Raw genomic sequence first — 18,826 nt, 5'->3', positions numbered from 1 at the left:
TATACGAAAGTGCATCTTCTGTCTGCCTCCCCACAAACACAATGGAGGCACAAGACATTCCTGCGGGGAAGCAATGGAGCACCTGGAACCACCTCTGCCCTTCCACACTGTATCCAACACTGGCAATAGTTTGGCCTAAATCACTACCATAACTTTATGACATATTCTACAAAAAAAGCATACGTGTGTGCATAAATGCGTATTTTGGTAAATATTATGCATTTACTAAAATAAATATCTCATTTAAATGAGCATATTCTACTCATTTTCAGAAGAAATCAAACCACTTTTTTTGAAAAAAAGTAAAATACCACATGCGGAATGAGACCTGCAACCTTGAAATAAAGAGACTGCTTGTTTGTAAATAAAAACCATCTGAATTCTGTAGGCCTTCTTTTCTATACTCTTCCATTTATTTAAGATGTGTTATATAGTACAAGTTCATATAAACTGACATTATGTATCTCCACAATTACTATTCTTAACAAAAATCCAAGGTTCAGGTTGGAGTTTTTTGATAGTAAGTTTTAATACAGCCTCCTAAATGTACCCTCCAAAGTTCAATATAAAGATACGCATCTTCTACAAGCAGCTGCTTCTCAATTTAATTTGCACAGTTTTTTCATGCTCCACTGGTGTATTAAATGCCGCTGCACTCCGTAGGAGTTTATCTATGATAAACCCAACAGCTGGCTGCTTGCTTCATACTGACCTTCTCAAAATGGTTTAGTACATGTCACCCAAGTATTACAGTATTACAGATTTAAATTGCCATTCCAGTGTGACTGGCACACAAGTGCCTCATTTCTTTAACCACCTATAGGCAAACTCGGACCTGAATCTTTATTAAAAAATATACACAAGTCAGTCAAGTTCACAGCTGAAGCAATTTCAGCTGCTTCTGATACCAGTTCTAAATATTTTCCTGCTCATTTGTTTAGCTGCAAATGTTTTAGAAGCTTGTAATTAAGACAAATTGGGTAATCAAAGAAGAATAATCTTCCTTGTTACTCTACCATCCATTTAGCTTGGAGCAATGATGACAGATGTTGATTACGGAAGAAGAAAAACTCCATACTGAAACAAGGACAGAATTCATATTCTTGGATTAATAGCATTTTGAGAAATAAAATTTCATAAATTCACATTTATGCTTGTGAAACTGAGAGGTTAATGGGAAAAGGCTTCTGCTGAGAAATTAAGCACCTCATTATTCTAATGATTCACCTTTCACGTAGGAACAGAGAAATTATTCCAACTTGATTATGAAGAGAAACTGAAAAGATTTCTTCTCACCTCTGTGCAATTTCCAGCACCGATGTATATGAAGAATTTATTTTAAAAAGGCGGTAAGGGGATGGAGAGCAATGGCGAGTTAAAAGACTCTGTAATTCAGTAGTCTCTCTCTGCTAGCATTTCAAGAAAAGGGCTGAATTGGGTTGCAGTTTACTGAGTATAATGAAATCATAATGAACATTGCCTGTCCCAAGACCCTACCCTTAGCCTGTAGTGCCCCATTACCCTTAAAAATTCAAATTTGTAATTAAATGATAGAAAGAAAGAGAGCACAGGAATTTTCACATGGTAGTTAGTTTTTTCTAGTACGTAGGCTCTATTCATCTATGAGAATAAAACTATACTTATTCATGACAGCCATATCACATTATCTAGCAGGTAAAAATACAGTAATAATGATAACATATTATTGCCTTAATGCCCACAATCACCCAAGTAGGCATATGATCCTTCACGGAGAACCAGTGTCACAGAGAAAACACTTCCATGTTAACCAAAAGCATGCTACCATTTTACAAGAAGAAATTTAAGCAACTTTTAAAATGTTGACTGTAGTCTCTATTACAGTTATGTGGAAAATTACATATATGATGCTTAAACTGCCTTACAGAACACAGGAATAAAAAGGCTGACATAAAATTTGCAAGGTGATATTGATTCTCACATTTCATAACTGTTATACAATTGACTTTAGTCTTTAAAAGCATTTTTTCCATATAGCAACATTATTATTAAAATAGAAAACAGAACTGAGAAGTACCATTTGTTTAATTGTGTAACAGCTTTATAAGGGAGATGCACAGACACTGTTGAACCTGACTGAGGATCTGAACACCAAAAATATTTAAGCAGCAGCACAACTGCTTCTATGGAGTCAAAATTATTCACTACAAATCCTGACTCACATATCATTTTTGTTTAAATAATATAATATTTTATTCTACTTTCATTGTTTTCACTTTATAAGATGCATGTAGAAGACATGAAGGGAAAAAAGATTTCTTTTACATGCTGTATGTATATCTTTAAAACACATCTCGGCTACAAACGGAGAAGTGGAGCTCAGTGGGTTTCAGTGGAGAAAGGCAGATGCCTCTAAAGGGTACTGCTAGCACCTGTGTCCAATGGTCAAAGTTCAGTGTTATTAATAACCTCGTTATCTCTTTACTCCCAACACAAACTCAAATTGTTTTTCCTATCAGGAAAAAATACAAACTAAGGGAGAAATACAAGGGCATGTACTATTTCATTCACAAAACCTGATTCAGCTTATGACATTCCAATACCATATTTACTTTTCTGAAGACAGACAACACAGTATGTTTAAAAAAAAAAAAAAAAAAGCTTTACAAAGCATCATCCTGAGCTTTGCTGAGCTTTTAATGATGGCAGGACCAGATCATTAGAGTACGAACAACAGTAAAGTCTGTGGAAGACCAGAAATGAATAAACAATATATTTTTTTAAGAAGATAAATAAATAAACAGCAAAGAACTGGGTTGGGGCGGGGGAGGAAGGAAAATACGACAGACATGGATATGCTTATGCACACATTACTTAGGTGATAGCATATACAAAAGCTTACTAACACAGATGATAAGATTAAACTTTGACTTAATTTTAACTCAAATCCTAGCATTTGTGCATGTGTGACTAGGGAACAATATATATCTAAGTGTAAATATTAATGTGACTATCAATTCATACTAAAAAACACAAAAGATTTTACAGTAACACATGCTGACATTTTTGAATTTTAGAGTACTTAAAGTACTTGTACTAATACTCAATATTTGAATGGATTAGTTCCAACTCATCCATCACATCAGTAAGATATGCCTGCAGACTTTTATATTCCTGTATCTCAGATACATTCAAACAGAATTAGGGAAGTTTCTCCTTCCTCTGAACAGCCTACCAGCTAATTATTGCCTACCCATGTTAACACGATCAATGAAAAGCTTATGACAGGTCCAGCATTTGAAAGGTTTCTATGTTACCACACACCTGCAATGTACAGGGTATTTCAAAAAGATGGATGCAATTTGAAATCACTATATCTTTGAACTTGGTTTCATCTTTTTGAAACATCCTGTATATAACTGCAAAATGTATGGAAAAATAATTGTCGTGTCACCACCACCACAAAACATCCAACCACTCACCAAAAAACAGTAATGCTAGCCATAAATCAGACGTCACTGTTAATCCTGCTCTCTCCTTTATTATAGAAAATTTGTTACTGTTAATATATGTATCTTAATTTATTTTCCAAATGTGACAGGAATGGAAAACATCACTTGATAATTATAATTATTCTCCTTATTCTCAAATCAGACCTGAACTTCCTCCTAAAATGCCCATCTCTGGCTGGAAATTATCAAAAATATAATTTTCAGCATTCAAAATAATCATAATATACTCTCAATACCTTTAGCACAACTTCAATATAATTTTGTTACTTTCTTCCTTTGCCTGACACCAGCAACACACAGTCCTTAGCACTGCTAGAAAGAAACACGGAGCTTCTTCCCACTTCTGTCATACTTGAAAGACAACAGACTTGAACACATCTGCAGAAGGTTGCAGTGGCGTTACCTTCCATGAAGCAGAACACTACAGAAAGGATAAAGTCTACTTTTCCTTCCTTCGAATGGAGCGTATGCTTTGATTTTCCCCGTGGTCACATACTTCTCCCAATCAAATATGACAAGAAGTCTGGAAGGTGTTTTCCCCCTCCCCTGCAGACTTCATCATTCTTTTTTGTGGCATTATTTACTACAGAAGAGCATTTTGGTCTTTTGCTACTCTTCAGGATTAACCATGAAAGAAACACAATAGTAGCAACACATAAATGCAGCTTTCTGGCAGCTGATTAAATTGAACTAGCAGAACACATGCTCAAATTCTACAGAGATTGACAGCAGATACCAATCACCACGAGCTCACTCACCATAAGAGAACCACTGTGACCAGCCCCACCAGCTGTCCTTGCCCGAACATAATACTGCTATTCAGCAGTGAGGCTCAAGGGACTGAAACCCTGCTTTTCTCACTGCAACCTCCAAGCTTGAGCAAACTTAAAACAGCTACACAATTTTTATTAGATTTCTGATCCCCAGACCCTGCTGTCAATAGTTCGAGCCATTGGTTAAGTGAGAGAAGTCTTTCATGCCACTATCCTTGCAGATGTCTGAATACCGAGTAAGAGTTTACAGGACATCAACTTCCTCTACACAGGAAACCTTTTTTGTTTAAATGTAAAATGAATTCCTGATGCAAACAAACAAACGAGTTTCTTTTTCAAGACTCCCATCACCTTCAGTAGTATGTTTTTTGGTTAAAAAAATCAATCACATAAGTGGTTCAAGGGAACAAAGAAAGGTCTTCTAGTATATCCAGTAAGACATCTACATACATATAACAATACATGGTGACTTCATACTGCATAACAGGATTTATCAGTCCAGGAAGAGTGATCTTTATTTCACAGGAGGAGTGATCTTTATTTCACCTAGATACACCTTTTGCCCATAAGTCCATAAATCTTCACCCTAAGACAACATCTTTCTAATATTGCAATGGGCATGAAGAATATTAGGAGCACACAAAAAATGATGTGATTGACTATCCAGAAAACACCCGACTAAAACGTGAGGTAAGAGAGAGAGGATATCAACAACAGTTTAATTTATGACACTCTCTCCTATAGGAACGGACCAGGGCAAAACCCAACCTTTGAAATCTAGAATGACATCAAATTCAAAACATCACATCTTCAGTCTTACCTGCCTGCATCAGTCTCCTTGAAGATGCCATCCTGGTTAGGACACAGTTCACAACTAGGTGTGACACCACACTTGCATGCATCACAAAACCAAGGCTCCGTGGAATTTTCTGAAGCTGAGCTCATGATTGAGTCACTCTCTCCATCAACACCATAGCAACCTACACACACAAAAAATGGAAGACCAGTATAAGAAAAGACAACTGTAAAAGTAGACAGTTGTCAATTCTGATTTCAGCACACACAAATACTTTCAGAGAAATGACACTGAAAGGCCCAAGAAAACTTACAATATTTTTGCAAATATTACCTTTAGTGCAAAATTTACATTTTAAAGAGACCCTAATTCTAAGAAGTGATCTATTTTATGCGACTGTCTTAGATTACAACTGAAAAACAAGAATAAAAAGACTGTTTTACTTTGTTCTTTTAGCAATGCTTTGTGTTCTTCCAGACTACACATTAAGAAGTAAGAAAATAAGACTTAAAGCAACCAACAAAGACTGAGAAAAACTCAAAGCAAAGATTAAATTCAGCTGTTTGTCAAATACAGTGATCAAGCCAACATTTGTACTTGCAGAGCAGTTAAATTATTGAATTCTGCAATTAAATAGCAACATGATTTGTTACTTTGGTTCATTACCCACTGACTGTAAGAAAATAGCAACAGTGCTCTAACTCCCCTTGTGACAGAAATAGAGGTTTGCATTATAGACTAAAACTACATTCAGGAAACAAGCCATAACACTGTAGGAACCATTTAGAAACACAGTCTTCCATTACAAAATGAGGTCCATCAATAAGAATTAAAATAAGAAGCCAGAATGCTGCTTCTCATTAAAAAAGTATTCCAGAATCAAAAGACAAGTAATGTGCAGAAGTGCATTCACAGACAAGTTTCATTAGGTATATAAAATATCATATAGGTTCCAAAGAAGGTAACTCCATTTTCTTTATAACGTGGTACAAGCTTTAAGTAGCATTCCAGAAAGCCATTTTCTAAGTTCTAATAATACAATCTTGAACACATGCCAGTAAAGCTACTTTTAAACAATTACATTAACGTATAAACACACAGCCCATTGATATCACAGGGGTGATGCATAATTAAGCTTTTTATAATTCCTACAGACTTCTTAACATATTAGCATTTTCCTAAATGTACTTATTAAAAATTACCTAACACTATAGGAACAGTAATACTGTCATCAATCCATATGGCAAAATAAAATCAGTTTATTCAAACACTGATGCTCCTCCACCAACTGAACATAATTAGATTTGCTTTTCTAACCTGAGTGTCATCAGTCTGCTAAAATTGAAATGGTGACTTCCCCAAACTGTCTTACCTTCATTTTGAAATATTTGCTTAATTATACTTATCTGTCATTTAAACCTGATTATTTTTTTCTTTCTTCCTAAAAAATGACACACATGTGCGATATATATTTCCATCCTTATCATATGTGTTGACATCAAGTATTGTTTCTATAACAATACAAATCTAGGTCCTTTTTTCAAGCAGGTAAAAAAAGTCTGGATTTTTAACGCAAATGCATGGTCCCAATTTGTAGCTTTGAAGAGTTTAAGATCTCTAACCGACAAGGAGGCATTTGCTCTTTTTCTTAACTACCATTTAGGAAAAGCTTAACACCATACCGTTACAACTAGCAAAAGCAGTGGTCATTGGCTAGAGAAAATAGATTACATTACCATTAATCATTGCTGATAAATACATCGAAACAATCTTGTCTGCAATAGCGGTGAAGAAAAGCAAATCCAGCCCATCACCCTGCTGTCAACTTGATGTATACTGCCAAATAAAGTTACAGAACCAAAGCTGCAATACAAAACCTTGATCTCCATGAAGCCACATAAGAATCAAAGAGGTTGCTCTCAGGGGTAGCTTTTATATCCCTATACATCGGATGGTTACCTTTAACCATGAGGAAAAAAAACTTCAGCGCAAGGTTTCAGGGAGAGTACTTTGTAGTTGTTCTTGACTGAGTAGTAGCATGGACCAATGTCACTATGCTCCAAAATAAGTCTGAACTCTACATAGTATGTCTGGAGAGTTTACTTGCTATGAGGAGTTAGGACTGATGTAAGTAGTGAAACAAAACTCAGCTTTATGAATGATACTTTTGAACAGGTAATTATGTAATGCATCGTAAAGAATTTCTGTTGAAGCCTTGGGACCCAACAGATGAAGTTTAAATTTGATCTACTAAGACTTAACAAAACGAAAAGCTGAGTCCCCGAATTAATTAGAAACCACTTATTAAGCTGTATTTTTTGCTAAGGATATGCAACTATTTTAACCCAGAATTTTTGTTATGTTTGCTACAAAAAGTCATTTGCTGCTTTGTTAAGTGGTTGTTAAGTGATAACAGAAATCAAAGGAGGGGTCAAATTTTGTCAATGGAATATCCATATGGATAATACAAATCTGTTGAATAGCTGTATTCATGAAATGCCGGTAAAGCTACAATCTGTAAGAAAGATGACAAATCTTGCATGTGGTTTTGGCACCAAAAATCAGTATGTATATGAAGAGAATTAAATTACTTTAAAAACTAGCAGTGAAAGTTCCTTGAAGGCCAAAATTATATAGTGAATCAAAAAATCACAAGTATCTCAGGTTTTAAGTAATATAACTTTCATGATTCAAAACCAGCAAAATATCTCAGAACAAAAAAATAACCAATGACATAATATATTTAGCCTGATTTAAAGAATAAAAGACAATACGATGATGTCATTTGACATTAAGATGCCAGATGTATTCAGGAGCAGATGTAATATTTGGTTTTGAAATGTACAAGGAACAAAAAACCCCACTTTATTTCTCTTCAACTGAGATATGAAGGCAGAAATCAGCTTCAGAACAAAACCCCATTGTAGAAATACATTAATTTTGCTAAATCTTTAAATTTCAGTCCAAATAAGTGTACTTGGAACAATGAAAAGCTAAGATCATTATAGCATTCACCTGGGACATGAAAGTCTGAAGACTCTGCCAGTCCAAACCAGAGCAAGGATATTAATCTTTTCTCCCATAACCAGCACTCTGATCACACATGGAAGTTATTCTGGAATAAATACTCAGACTCTTCTGTGAGTTTCTCTGCTTCTATATGTAAACATTACAGTATTTATTGTACTAGATGTTTACTAATTCTTCAGCCTAACAGTATCAAGTCAAAATCGTTCCAACATACTGTAAAATGAAAAAACTTCCAAAACCTATGGTTTTTCAAGCAATGGAAATCTACTCTCTGGGTATTAACAAGAAACCATAATGAGAACCCCGGCAAAGCTGAGTAATGCCGCTCACTTGGTGTCTGTAGTCTCAAAATTAAAAATTAATTTTTCAAAATTTCTCAACATACTGACTTCATTTTTTCTCTTGTTATAACAAGTTGCAATATCAGCTGTCAACAGAAAAACTCATTTGATTAGATTAACATCACATTTTTAAACAACTGAATGCTATATACACTTTGTCAAAATTTAGGATTGCGGATAAACAGATTACCAAATACATTAAAGCAAGCAGACGCAATAAATTAACTCTAATGACAAAGATGAATTTGCAGTTATAGACCACACTTTCAGCAGCTTCCACTTTCCAATTTCAAGTAACTTTATGATAGACATGCTAAGTTGAAACTGGGGGAAAAAGTGTTTCTGCTGCATGGCTGTAATTGAATTTTTGCGTATTACATTAGACCTACAGTACAAAAGGCACTTGATAAAAATCCTAAATACGCTTTTGTTCAAATTTGTCTGACAAGTTACAATATACAGATCAAGAGTTCAGAGTTTTTAAAAACGCCTATATTTTTACGACAGTAATCTTCTTTTATCTGTAACAGACAATTATCTCTTTAAATATACCATTTTAGGATCCTTAAAACTTCTGACTACAGCAAAGGTTCAACTTATTACTGTCTGCCTTCTTTTCCTATGCTGAAAAAATATTTTGGTCCTATTAACAAAAATTTTTAAAAGCATTATTTTTGTGACTCTTTAAAATGCATAGCTATGCAGATACAAAGCTGCTGCTGCTCGATAAATCATTTCATTCATTTTTGTTTTCAGTTATTACAACTGCACCTGTGACCTATTCAGTATTAAGTCTACCACCAGGCCCTTTGCCTGGAAAATATGTTGAATGAAACAAAACAACTTTTAAACACTTTGCTTAAACTGCATGCTGCCTGTCCTCAATGTTCACAAGAATTCTGAATTTTGATCTTTAGAACGCATGTGAGAGCCCCTTTTCAACTAAAGTTCATTACATCTTCATGCCTGTATATTCTCAGATTACTGCATCACAACTCCATGGCTGCCACCTCCTTGAATACTTCTTACATTAAGTGATAAAACTGCTTTAATGCAATACTAACCTATGAATTTAAACACATGAAAGGCAAGAAGTTAAAACACTCACAACATGTACTGTTCCACAAACTGCATCTATATATTGTGATTACAGCCAAATTGTCTATCAAATGTATGTAATTTTATACAAAAAATGAACTTCTTAATTCCCTGATTTTAAAGTCACCATACTCTGTCAGTAGCTTATTTTTTATGTGATTGTCATTAAAATGAATTTGCAAACACTTTAAAATGATAACATTAAAACAATTGGTCTGAAATTTATACCACTGAAGGAAATGGGAAGAGAAACCTAATGCTTGCCTTGGCTGCAACTGTTCCTCTGTCTCTCTGGGGGGGTCATTTTTTGCCAAACAGAACATCCGCATACGTTAACTACATCTACAGATTCTCTGGAACACGATCTTCTCATAGAGATCAAGAAAACATGAACTTTAAGGTAAACTGTAGGTTTGCAAAAATAAATGCTGTGAGATCACAGCATTTAAAATATGTTACATCCAGTCCTTAATCGGACCAACAGTTCAGAATAAAGACATTAATCAATTCACACATCATAAATTCAGAACAGTATTTTATTTAGTAAACGGAGAGTACTAAAGTATACGATCTCGGAAAATGAATTTTTATACCAGACAGCAGCAAACCAGCGTAAGCTGCAAAATTATAATACAAAATTATTTTACTACACTGTAAATCATATCGCGACTACACTATTGCCTTTAGCAAGAAAAATTTTATTCCCTGCCATACACATCACAATAAAGCAAGAAACAAATAGAAGGGATGGAAAAGAAACAGCAGGAAAAATGTAGAACTTCCAGCACTTAATTCACAGCAACTAACCCAAGGGCAGTATCTGGCAAGTGCAGTACCTGCAGTTATGGAACATGCTGTGATATGCACCAGGCATTTTCTTCAGACACACTGCAATTCATATGTCAAAAACACTGACACCACAGTGGGAGGTGTCCTGCCATTACAAGATCTTACCACAAAAGCGTTTATCCAAAATGACAGATTAGTGCCTAAAGAAGATTTTTATAAAAAGAAATGAGAATTATCTCCACACAGAAGTAAACACTCTGAAAAGCAACAGTGCTACTGCAAATTCAATACGAAAGATTTTTTCCCTAGCAATGTAAACATTTTTCCTTTTTTTTTTTTTTTTAAAAAAAAGGTTGATATGTGAAATGAGAGCAAATTTTCTATTGATGGACTTATTAATTAATTACAGGCTGTTTAGACATAAAAGATGAATGCAAAGTATAAGAGTGGGTACTAAATTAGTGGGTACTAAATTAGCATTACCGTATGCTACTTCTGCAGTTTCAGAGGCAGTTACAGATTTCTGTCATTTTGAACCACTTTTCTGCTCCACAAAGTTTATAGATCTTTGGACATGTGTCTGCAGAGCAAAGACAGCTTTTGGACAAGTGATGCAGGCCATGCAGGTGACATGAACATCACCCAGCACATAGTTGCACTGGAAAGGAAACTGAATTTCTAGCAAGCCCAAAACTTGTTAGTAAGGCAAATAAAAGAGTTTACTAAGGGTTGATGACTTTACTAAGGGTTGTCAGGCATTGGAAGAGGCTGCCCAGGGAAGTGGTGGAGTCACTGTCCCTGGAGGTGTTTAAAAGGCATTTAGACAAGGTTCTTAGGGACCTGGTTTAGTGCTAGAGTTAGGTTAGGTTCTGGTTGGACTCAATGATCCTGAAAGTCTCTTCCAACTGAAATTATTCTATGACTCCTGGTCTTAACAGAATCCCTCTCTAATTCTTGGCCATGCTGCTCTGTTCCACATAAGCACTGGCAGAGTTGCTCCCAAATGATTTATCATCCCTCTTTTCCAATGGAAGACCTCAGGTAATAGTTGATCAACACAAACAAACCAAAAGGGACACAAATCATGACAGAATAGGCAGCTGCTGCACTAGGTACTGAAAAAGGAAAAGCCACTAGTACCAAGTGCCCAGGTGCACAAGGATTGAAGCATTATGTGCAGTGATAGGAAAGCCAAAACTTACCAGAGCAAGGGAGAATGGAGATCTAGACGCTGCCTGATTTAAAACAGAAAGCAGCATTAGTTTTCCCTCTGAAAGAGAGTAACAGATTCTTGCCAACGATGCTGGCATGCAGCCACTGAGGGGTCACAACTGGAAGGCTCAGCTTCATGTGATGGGGACACACTATCACATGCAACCTGCCCTTTGACCAGTAGCTACAAGTAGAGCAAAATCCTCCCTCAGGGAGGAAGGGAGCCCTGGCTTGCAGAAGAAGTAGGCTTGACTCAAGGGCAGCATTTTCATGGCTAGTGAATAACTTCATATTAAATACAGAGGTGGACACCATAGAAAAATCTTTTCAGTCACCTAAAAGGTTCTGTGGGAGACAGAAACTTCGACTTCAGCAGAGCACAAAGGCACAAGACAAGGGTATAAGACCCTTCCCTGTGAAGTAAAAGTTTCTATAACAATTAACAAGGAGAGAGAAATCAAGGTCTTCAGGGAAAGAATCAAATCACCAATACCATCATCAGGTGGGTCCCTGGATGGGACACCAGCTGGGTGTGAAAGGAATGCACTTCCTTCCAAATAAATAACTACAGTGTTATAGAAAAGCAGAGAAAACATAGACATTTGTAATACAATTTGAAATTGCATATAAAAACTATGAAGAAAAACCCTGGGACATTCCAGCAGCTTTGTTTGGGCATTTCGGGATAGCAGGCATCTAGGGTTTGAGATTCCGGGAAAAGACTAAGTATCAAAATCAGTTCAAAGGAAATGGGCATATTATTCTTCACAACTGCAGGCAAACATGGGTAAACATCACTGCATCGATTTCTATCCAATTCATAAATAGGAGACTCTTCATTCAATACTGTGCTAGAAACTGCATTTTCTGAAAAACTCAAAAGCTCAAACATCAGAACAAATTTCAGGACACAGCATGGTGTCTGCCACCACAGCAATCTACCTACTAAAGAAAATCTGCAAAAGTAAGAACAATGTCTTTACAAAATGGACTCACTCATTAATGGAATGCATTTTTCAAACTACAACACAGCTGTGCACAGGAGTACAAAGGACTTCTTACAATACAGACTATGTGCATGAACTGGGCACACAGTTAAGAGGTACAGATTAAAGCCAATGTTATTAAGAGTAAAGTTTGCCTCTATTAACATTTATAAAATAATTCTCAAGGTTGCAAGCAATGTTTATGATTAGGTAGTAATTATGTCGTCAACTATTTATGAATTTATATTTGGAAATCAGCGGAGATGAATGATTAAGCCAACAGGAACAAAAAGTAATTGCTGCTTTGCATTTTGGTTTTGACTGCAACTTCTTTATGAAAGCCTGTGTCTTCGTTACTTCTGAATTCATGAGTAATAAATACAATGAGCCAATGATCACCGGGCAGGAGTGCAGAAATCTCCAAGTTATTGAACAGATGTATATATATGATCACTGTAACAAACTAAAGCTTCAGAGGTTCCAAATTTTTTAATAAAATTTTGATTTGCTGCAAGCAATTACTTAAGCAAATTACTGAAAAAAAGCTCTGATTTGTAATAGTACCTGCTCTTATCATTATAAAATATTGAAGTACAGAAAAAATACATCAAAATTAATGTTCATTTATACTTACAACTATATTACTATATTTACAACTTGATATACATATCTAGCAATCAAACATACACATAAAATGTCAAGTAAACTTCCAAATGGCATTTACCATAGACTTGAAGTTCAGCTTGTTGCTGGGGAAATTTACACATTTATCACAGTCAACAATTACTTTCACCTACTCAGCTTGCCTTGTGTTTTGTTTTGGTTTTTCCCCCCAAGAACTCACTTGTTAAAATAAATTGTGAAAAGCTAAACTTCCAACCATAAGTGTGAAAAATTAACCAACATCCTTAGTCAATTAGCTTGTACAGACTGCAGGACTTCTCAGAATAAACTACCAATTTAAATCTTCTGAATTAATCTACTTTGTTGCAATAACAAAAGAAACATTTACGTTGTACTCTTTGTCTCAGTGGGACTACAGAAAATCTTTGCCTATAACACTTTAAAAAGAAGAATGGCAGCAATTACTTTTAGACAGATTTTGAACTAATAAAATTCAAGTGACTTTTCAACTATAGAACTATTTTCACGTGGAGGAAATCCAGCTACAATCTTCCCTTTTGTAGGGACAAAGGTTTAGTAAACTAAACAACATGAGGAAGTGATCTTTTGGGGATTTTTAAGGCACTCCTCTGGAACAAAAAACAAATTTGCCATCATTTTATTCTATAACAGCAGAAGATCATTTTTCTATTCTAATCATTCTGCACTTTAACATGACTAACTGTACAATCACTGAATAAATCTTACAGAAGAATTTTCTGGGAGCTGCAAGGCTTTGGCATTTAGAAGTATTGACTGTATATATATAATGTTTGGGGGATTCTCAAATAGGTATTCATAACTATCATCAAAAGACACTTTCATTTTTTCTTTTCTCATGAGTTAATATAAGACTGCGCTCGGGGGGTGGGAGGGGGGCAGTCTATCGAGATTCTATAAAACTAACTTCTAGTAGCTTACTGCTTCTCTAATGGAATATTTTCTGCACATTACATTCCTAAAAACTTCACGGACAGAGGAAGGAACTCTGTAAGCATACCAAGACACCTAAATTTAGGAGTCTTAACACTTGTTATAGTCAATGAAATCCTGACTAATGCCCTCTAAGGCACCTAGAGCGTGATTCAGCTCATCATAAATTAGGTCAACTAAATTGCCCTCTACGCTCCATTGACAGCACTGATCAGCTCTTCAAAGGACTGTAACAGGAGTTCAGGAGCTGAAGTACATGTTGACACTTAAAACAAGGCACCTGAACCTGAGGACAAAAATTCCATCCTCAGTTTCCTAACTGTAGTTAAGCAAATAATTGAACTACAGCTCAATGCATGAAAAATACTGTTGCAAAACAACTTTCAATCCAGTATGAGAAAAAGAGGAGCAGGGGCTTAAGAAAACCCCTTCTTACCTGAGACGGCATGCTAAAAAGCTCAAAAGAATTTTAAAATTGTGGGAGTTACATAACTTACACAAATGCCTTTTACGCTTTTCAAGAATTAACATCTACCTTCTTTTACTTTCAAGGATTAAAGTAGCCTATCGCATTTTCCTCGGAAACATTTAAAAGGAACAGGATACCAGAAATGCTTAAGAAAAAAAAAAGCAACACACACCTATTAATGAAGAAAAAAAACAGGTTTTGTTTTTCAACAAAACAGATATGCCTCTCTCCATTAGTATCTACCCTACCTTCCGCCTCAATAGAAAAAGGAACACCACATAATACAGCCTCACCTTCCATGTAAGCCTGTTAAAATTCCATACACTCACCTCAGAATTATTCTCAAGCGTTTCTTTAAAACCAAACCTCATACATTTGTAACGTATACATAGACCAGATTTCAAAGCAATTACCTACATGGCAATTTCAGTATGTTTTAACTTTAAAATCTCCCCACTTTAAAGTGTGAGTGAAAATTATGAGAAATTTCAAAGCTAGCTGTTCTCACTTATAACTAAATCCCATGGACAATTCCTTCCTCTCCTCCTCCCTATCTCTCCACCTTTTTTGTACAGCAAAAACATGTGTACAAAACTCTTTCCCGTTCTCATGACCTTATATTGCAGCTATGCAATAAAATTCGTATACTGGCATAGATAAGACAAAAATACATTTAATATAATGTCCTAAGGCCCTGATAATAAAATCTATGGCTCCAGTATTTGCACACTTTGATTGATTAAATAGGTATCTATAGACCACGTCCTGTCCTGTAGTTGCTTACATGCACTTCACTAAAGTAGAAAGAAGATAGTTGTTCCACCACTACAAAGGATCCATATTACAAAAAATTACCTGACAGAGTTCAAAAGCCTCATTTTTTTTGAAGAAAGCAAGTCAACATTTTATTGAAAGCAAAGCATGTGCTTTCCTCCCACCATGAGAATGAAGAGTTGCATTACCTTCATGAACTGTTATTCCACAGTTGTCACACTGGATTATTTCATCAGCATCTTCACTGTTATCTCCAAGACAAACGCAACAAATCAAAATATGGTCCATTTTCTGGGAACTCCAATTTTGAGACTTCTCAAGGATCAAAGAGTCCTAATATTGAAAAATGAAGACACATGGATTATGCTAGGAACTTCCATTTTATTTAAAACAAAGAAAAGATCTGTTATTTGCTCAATTTTGAACAACAAACAAAAAAATATGGAAAACTATTTTCACAAGAATAAAAGCTTCTCTGTTGTCAAAACATTTGAACACTTCATCCACAAATACAATAGCTGGGAGAAAGGATGGATACAATCTGATCTCAATAAGCCTACAGATCTGTTAAGATCCAAAGGTCAGAGTAGGGGCTTATTTCCTCAGACAGAAACATATGTCTTTAAATCATTTATGTTCCACAAAAAGGAACAAATACATACACCTAAGAAATGAATTAAAAGCAAAAATAATTTTTAAAAAAACACACCAAGGCCAAAGGTGAACTTCAAATATGCCAGAAAAGTTGCTTCATTTTGTTAAAATTTGCACCTTGCAAAAAAAAAAAAAAAAAAAAAAAAAAAAGAAAGGGACACTGATCCAAAACCAATCTGAAAATAGCCTGCCAAGCCTTCATGTACGTAAAATATAACAAACTATATAAATAAAATATAAAATATATCGAGTCAGTTCTATTTTGTTGCAATGCAAATTTATATGCCTCTATGCAAAACCATATGATTTATTAAAGCTATCACAACTTATTTTCTTCTGATTCCATACAGGAGTAAGGATTTGCAGAACAAGTACATGGCTCTGTTTTGGCAACTTTCAACATGAACTACACCACTTTAAAAGAATGTAGCTTTTAATAAGGAATCTCTCTAAGGACACATAGAGAAGTGTTTCACACACCAAATAAAGCTGTACATAAACTTCAATTTTTTCATAAACATCATCCAGGCTTCTTCTTATTTTCATTGTGAGGTAAAGCCACTGTGTCCTCTGCAAAATTTCACTGCTTCCAGAGATTTTATTTTTATATTCAAAGTAAATGTCGAGCTTGAACTGCCTTCAATAGTGATATGAAAGCATATAGGGAAGTATGAAATTAGGCACATTAGTAAAAAATAATCATTGCAAGCTAAAGAAACAGTAATAGTTTCAGAGCAGAGGAGGCTGCTAGTTCAAGCCTAAACGGCATCCATTTAAAATATTAGAGATCTGAGAATATTCCAAAACTGCTACACTATCCTAGAGAAAGAAAAAAAAAAAATCCAGGTGGAAGATGCCCTCTCAAACTTCTTTTTCTCATTCCAATCCCTAATTTCTGACATAAAATGTAGCACCAATATTGCATCTGTGTAGCCTAAGCACATACAATTACCTTGAATGCTACCTGAAGTAGGTATTCTTCCTCAGGATTCTTAAATTCTCACACTAATCTATGCAATTACTTCATCATAGCCTCTCAGTCTGATACAGTAAATCTCCAGACAAAAACTTCAATGAATCTCTAATGAAGTCTCTTTGTAATTTAAGTTTATTAGGGTAGTTATGTGGGTGGGTAAGACTGGGAAACTTTCCTTGATTTTAAAGCAAGATAAAGGGGTAAAATGACCTCACCACCCAAAGCCGAGCACAAATAGTTTACCTCAAGCAACAGAGGTGGCTTGTTATAATGTTTTTGACCCAGGAAAGGTCAAACACATACTTCTAGCAATTAGGAAAGGCTTCTGGATCTCCCATCCATTTTCTCTAAACAACGTTAGGAAACATGACCTAATAAAAAAAAAAGCTCATCTAGAGGTAAAAATAAAAGATTATACAACCAGTCACACGATCATGCTTGCTTACAGGAAGGCCACTAACAGTGAAAAACACAAGATTCTCCGCTACGGGATTCAGACTTACGGGGTATTTCTTCCGACATCCTCCTTTTAGGACAAAGTTGCAAAGCATTTTGAGGAAAGCAAGAAAACTTGCACTTTTTTTTCCAAAAATTCTGTGGCCCATCATTACTCAAAATACCTGCATTTAGCTTACCATTCACATTACAGATAAGAAAATGGCAGCAGACACTCCCTAACTCTGGCAGATTAATCATGCAATGGCACAAGCTTCTTAGATGCATCTTTCAACTTTACAGAAATCAGCTTTTTCTGACAGTACCTTTGACTTAAACTGTTATTTGGCTTCAAGAATAGAAGTTTAAAAGCAACTTGTGATCTCTACTGTTATAGAAGCCCAAGGTCTGGTAATTAAAAGGAAAAAAAAAAAGAAAAAAGCTATTACTTTAATTTAAATAAACACAATTGCACTGTAAAAACAACACTGAAATAACTGTAGCTGTTTAGGCAGTGAGAACATATGGGAAAAAAAATAAAAAGCAATGATGGAATTGGATTCAATGTCAGGATGCCCATCCGTTGTGGTTTACCCTACATGAAGACAGCCAAGAGGCCAAACAGAGAAGCAGAATAACTTAATTTTCTCTGCAGACACAGAGAGGGAGCAATGTGGAACGTATGCTGCTCTCCTCTGCTTTGTCCACGTAGGTACCTGAAAGACCCTGTCCCAGAAGTTGACCCTACGTGTCTAAAGCGTGGGAACTTGTACGTACAGACCGGAACTGCTGCCAACTCCTCAACAAGTCCTGTTCCCACTCAAGTGAGAGAAAGCATTTCAGTTAACTCACTATATAATTCCCATTTCTGTAGTGTTAACGAAGAATGTGAGCATTTCAAGCTATATGCCTATATACTTCTAACTGTAAAGGAATAATAATAATAATAATAATAAAATAACCATTTCACTGAGAATAGAAGAATCCCACAAAGTGGTAAAAACTATAAAAAACAGAAGAGCCCCATTTATCTACAAATGATGCTTGATCCTAGAAAAGAAAGCTAAGCTTGTTTTCTGTGCTTAACACAGTAGAAAAGTACACAGTATTTCATTATAGTACAGGTTAAAATACTGTATGTGCAGACCTCAACATATTTTTGTAAAATGTAGAAAAATAAAATAAAAATCACACAGAAACAAAAACAAAACAACTCACCCTAACAAGTACGTAAAGGAAGAATGCATACTAAGGACAATACTACATGTTCAGAGTTAATTACCTGAACATTCTTCATAAATTATGCATTCAGACATCTGTTTTTCTAAGAAATTAGCTTTTGCAGTGTAATGAGATTTTGCTAGACTTGTCTGCTAGACAGGGGTGGGTTTTTTACTATTTTAAAA

The 18,826-nt window shown here is 35.4% G+C and overlaps 1 protein-coding gene across 5 annotated transcripts in view; it reads right to left on the bottom strand.

Moving 5' to 3' along the window:
- PHF14 (PHD finger protein 14) overlaps window positions 1-18,826 on the bottom strand; it is a 166,276-nt gene that overhangs the window by 134,042 nt on the left and 13,408 nt on the right. For all 5 annotated transcript variants that reach the window (XM_065629505.1, XM_065629504.1, XM_065629506.1 and 2 more), the window contains exons 4-5: window positions 15,544-15,688; window positions 5,085-5,244 (exon numbers count right to left, since the gene is read on the bottom strand). In XM_065629505.1, the coding sequence (XP_065485577.1) occupies window positions 5,085-5,244; window positions 15,544-15,688 (305 nt within the window). The remainder of the gene's footprint in view (window positions 1-5,084; window positions 5,245-15,543; window positions 15,689-18,826) is intronic.

The sequence above is a fragment of the Caloenas nicobarica genome, chromosome 2 (genome assembly GCF_036013445.1).
Source record: "Caloenas nicobarica isolate bCalNic1 chromosome 2, bCalNic1.hap1, whole genome shotgun sequence".
In the NCBI taxonomy this organism is placed as follows: Eukaryota; Metazoa; Chordata; class Aves; order Columbiformes; family Columbidae; genus Caloenas; species Caloenas nicobarica.
The sequence above is the reverse complement of the archived record's forward strand: the minus strand, read 5'-3'. Positions and strand labels throughout refer to the sequence as shown.